We start from the raw sequence: 4589 nt of genomic DNA, 5'->3' as shown, positions 1-4589 counted from the left end.
AAACTCTCCTCCTCTTGCATGTTTCCGCTGTCCATAGCGTTCCTTGACAGTGTTCTTTGTAAGTCACCAATTTAGTGCTACTTGGTCCCAATTCAATTTCCCATTGGGAACCTACTAGCACTAAGGTGCTAACTGGTTAGCAATCTTTTTTGGGCCCCCTCTTTTTTATCTTGTACATCAACAATGTTGGACAAAAATTCTCTGATGCCAATATACATTTTTATGCTGATGATACCATTATTATTGCTTTGGGTCATCTCTTGAACAGGCTATTCATTCCCTTAAGAAAGCCTTTCTTGCTGTACAGTATTTATTTATTAATCTTAAATTATTTCTTAATGCTGACAAAACAAAGTTAATGTTGTTTTCAAAACATAGGAAGGTGCCTCTAACCCTTCCAGTAGTGTCCACTCTTGAGGGAATGTCACTGAGCTGGTTCATGAATATAAATACTCCTTCACCTTCAAACCTTTTATTGATAAACTTGTGAAGAAATTAAAAGTTAAACTGGGCTTCTTCTTTCATAATAAGTAATGTTTTTCTTTTGGAGTAAAAAAGCGCCTTGTCTCTGCCACGTTTTTATGGGTCTTAGATTATGGTGACCTTTTTTTATAAGAATGCTACATCTTCATGTCTTCAAATGTTGGACTCTGTTTCCCATGCTTCATTACGGTTCATCACAAGCTGTAGAGCCATGACATCACTGTGACCTACATGTACCCTCAGGTGGGACGGCCTTCCCTCTCTACGAGAAGGCAGCGTCATTGGTACACTTTTATTTCCAAGGCCCTTCTTGGATTACTGCCCTCTTACATTTTTACTTTACTCAGACAGAAAAGCATGGCCTCTTATGACCTGAGATCCAACGATCAGCTGTTGCTCACTCTTCCTTTTAGCTGCACAGAACTAGGGAAGAAAGCCTTTAACTATGCAGCTTGTGTGTGGAATTTTTTACAAAGAAACTGGAAGTTGACTGAGTTTTTACTTTTAAATGCTTTTAATTTGAAAGTGAAAGAATTTGAAGCAGCCTCAATGATCTGTAATTGTTTTACTTGATATTTTTTTATGTACCTGTCATTTAATTGAATGTATCTCTGTTTATTACGTAATTTTGGTGCCTCTTGGCCAGGACTCCCTTAAAAAAAGAGGTTTTTAATCTCAATGGGATTTTTTTCCCCTGGTTAAATAATAAAAAAATAATGTTTTATTGGGAATTATTCTTGTGATGGTACAGGATAGGAAAATAAGCCTTGAGGCTTCAGCCTATTCCTTTTTCAGTTGCTGTCTGATGGATTCTTTTAAAAAAATCTAATTTTATTTTTTGTTTTCAAATCGAAATAAAGTAATTATTCATTCATTCAAAACACGCAAATTAATAATACTGTATCATTTACGATTTCTTAAGTGGAGGGCTTCTGGGAGGGGAAAGTACCCTATAGCAGCCCACATATCTTGTTTGTATAAATAAAGTATATTAGTAAGAAAAAACACAAAAGAACAAATGACATAATTAATATTAGAGGCCCTTATAAAACTGTATAAATATACATACATAAAGACTTCTGCTTAAGTAAGGATTAGCACAACTTAAACATGTTATTCAAGTAAACGTTTAAAAAAATTAGAAATAGTTAACAGTTAAAAAAGAATTATTTTTTTAAAGTTACTCAAGTAGTATAATACCATCTAAGAAATGATGGAATCAGTTATACAATTCCTGATATTTTAAAAACTAACTAAAAATAAAATGACAAAATAAAAAATGAAAGCAAAAGAAAACCATTTCGTTCTAGACGAAATATATAAGGGGGGCATGATGGGGCCGGTGTTTTAGAAATAAAGAATAACACAAACAAACAAAAAATACATAAAACAAGAGTGTTTAGTATTATAAATGAGCCACAAAGTCCAGGTTTCACACTTGATCAAACGGATAAAAACAGGTGAAGCTAAAGCTGCTTGCAATTTCTAAATAGTTGTTAAATTGTCCAGGCAAAATATTAAATTGGTCCAAGCTAAAAATCAGGAAAAGTCTCTTCTTTCATCGAATAAGATCATTAGACATTGATTTAGTTACACTGCAAACACAGATCTAAAAAAGTATTAATAATAAGTATTTATTAATTAATAATTGCATCTGCTAATTGCATTCATTTTGTTTTGTGTGTTTTCAGTACAGGGGCCATAAAAGAGGCCAGGACTAGTTCTACGGGGCACGGGCCCCTGTTGGCCCCTGTCTAGAAACAAAGAAACACTTTTCTGAGTCCATTTTTTCCAAAATAAAAAATATGTATGGCAATCTTTACAGTTTACTTTACATTTACCTGATTTCTGACTAGTTACAGTTACAGACAGCAGATTAGACAGTGATTTTACTAAAGTAGGTGTAGTAATACTTCACTAGAATAATACTTGAGTAAAAGTATAAAATATAGTACAACTCCTCCCATAAGTATGTTTTCTTTGAAAATGTTACTCAAATAAATGTAACTAATTACTAAATGTAAGTATTTCCTTCTCACCTATGGGTGCAACAGTTTAGAAACAGTGACTTCTTTCTAAACCCCACTGATCATCTGGAAAATGAGATTTGGTTTTAGAACCCGAGTTTGAGTTAAAATAAGTTGGTTTAACTATTCATCAAAATAAATTCTAAAATAAGCAGGTAACCAGAGAAAATACAATAGAATTTAACTTTATTGTCTATACTCTATCACATAAACAAAGCAACAAAATGTAGCTTCCATCTATCCAGAAGTTCTATACAGGATATATTTATTAACATGTGCACAGAGACTATGTATGTACTGACTATAAATTATATATATATATATTTGAGTGGCTATAAAATAAAAAAAAATCTGAAAACTGTATACAGATTATAAAGGAATACATCAAAACTAAGATATACTGTGTGAACTCTTGTGTTGCCCTGGGTACGATTGTTGTTCTTAACATATTTTAAGTCCATTAAATAATCCAGCTGACAGAAAATCAAACCATGAATCTGTTGCTCCTGTGTTTGTTGAATTTCCTCTATTTTGAATGTTCAGTCTGTTACTGGATTGGGAGATTGTATTTATTTATTTTTTTTCCACCGGCCTGTTTTTAGATTTCAGCTAAAGGGAGGAAACTTTAACAGATGGCATTTTGTTTAAAGCAATCAAATAAAAGGTTGGAAGAATTCAGATTTTATTTTAAACGAGCAATACTATATTTAAAAAATGGAAAAAGATTATTACCTTTTGAAATTGATTTGATCACCACAGACATTTTAAAAATAAATCATGGTCTAGTCTTTGACTAAATACTAATACAAGTTAGTCTGCAGAAAAATCTTTCTTGGCAACTGACAAACCCAACCTCATCCATTGGACAGAGAGAGGGACAATGACACTTTAGATTTTGGTAAGATGTTTCATTTGTTCTTTGATTTTTTTCTTTACATTTGTTCTTTGATTTTTTTCTTTACATTTGTTCTATTGGAAAGCACATACTTTTATTTTATTTTTTAAATCACTGGTTTCCTTTTTTTTTCCCAGACAAAAAAAGGAAACCAGTGATCTGAGCACCAAATACTGGATAACTTGGTGCAGGATCTGATACACCTGTAGCTGTGAATTCAATGCATTTCTGACAATATAGAATGCATCTGCACATTCAGGCACACCAAGAACATGCTCATAAATGAAGATTGTCCAAGTATGTTTGTGCTGGGAAGACCTCATCAGATACAAATTACAGGAAGGGGGAAATGAATGCATCATCCCTGCATGTCTCCACTGACATGCACAGCAGCCACATATTGAATTTTGAGGTTTGTGCCGTTAGAAACATTCACCTTTCCCTCATTGAATTAATTTAATTTATAATGCAGCAGCAGAATTTGTTTTTAATTGCTTCTCATATATATATATATATATATATATATAAAATAAATCATAACAGTTTTTAATCTACTGGCTTGTAGTTTTCATCACCCAACATTCTTGTTAGTTTAAAAAAATGTGTTACAATAACAACAGTGCGAGTCTTCTTAGAACTGATGTTGAAAGTGCAGAGTGTTGACTTTTTGTTGTTTGGAGAAGCAGGACTCCAGCCAGGTCTTCTTCACGGGAACAGCTTGCTGGTACTGACGGAGAAGCTCCTGAAGCTCCTGGTTCACACAGGTAAGAAGGAAAATTTAGTCTTCTAACAGTTTCATACATGCTGATCTTTAATTTCCCCCTTAAAACCCCAAACCTGATTGTATTTCAATTGTTTAATCAACAGAAAAATAGAGAAAAACATGTTTCAGTATGTCTCTACCAGCTTTATAAAAACATAGAACTGTTTGCCCACTTTATGAGAGGAACCCATCTGTTCCCCTCTATGACTGCTCCATACCCCCAGTCTATACTGGAAGTCTAAACTGGATTATTTTTTGAGAGATTTCTCCTTTCCCAAATGTATTGCTCAATGGGAGCCAATACGAATATGAAAAATAATTAAATGATCATCCAACATACGTTGTTTAATCTCATATATGAATGCTATATCATAAACATATTGTCCTTAAGAGTCTGATACTCAACCCTTATAGTATACGG

At 33.2% G+C, this 4589-nt stretch overlaps 1 protein-coding gene across 2 annotated transcripts in view; it reads right to left on the bottom strand.

The window, feature by feature from the left end:
• Window positions 1-3924: 3924 nt before the first annotated feature.
• The window catches only part of chd1l (chromodomain helicase DNA binding protein 1-like), a 34149-nt gene continuing 33484 nt past the window's right edge, over window positions 3925-4589 (bottom strand). The window contains exon 25 of one of the 2 annotated variants that reach the window (XM_015392080.1): window positions 3925-4156. In XM_015392080.1, the coding sequence (XP_015247566.1) occupies window positions 4037-4156 (120 nt within the window). In that variant the 3' untranslated portion in view covers window positions 3925-4036. The remainder of the gene's footprint in view (window positions 4157-4589) is intronic. The other variant, XM_015392082.1, reaches the window with a different exon arrangement.

This window comes from Cyprinodon variegatus, unplaced genomic scaffold, assembly GCF_000732505.1.
Source record: "Cyprinodon variegatus isolate N-32 unplaced genomic scaffold, C_variegatus-1.0 Scaffold572, whole genome shotgun sequence".
Taxonomy (NCBI): domain Eukaryota; kingdom Metazoa; phylum Chordata; class Actinopteri; order Cyprinodontiformes; family Cyprinodontidae; genus Cyprinodon; species Cyprinodon variegatus.
The sequence above is the reverse complement of the archived record's forward strand: the minus strand, read 5'-3'. Positions and strand labels throughout refer to the sequence as shown.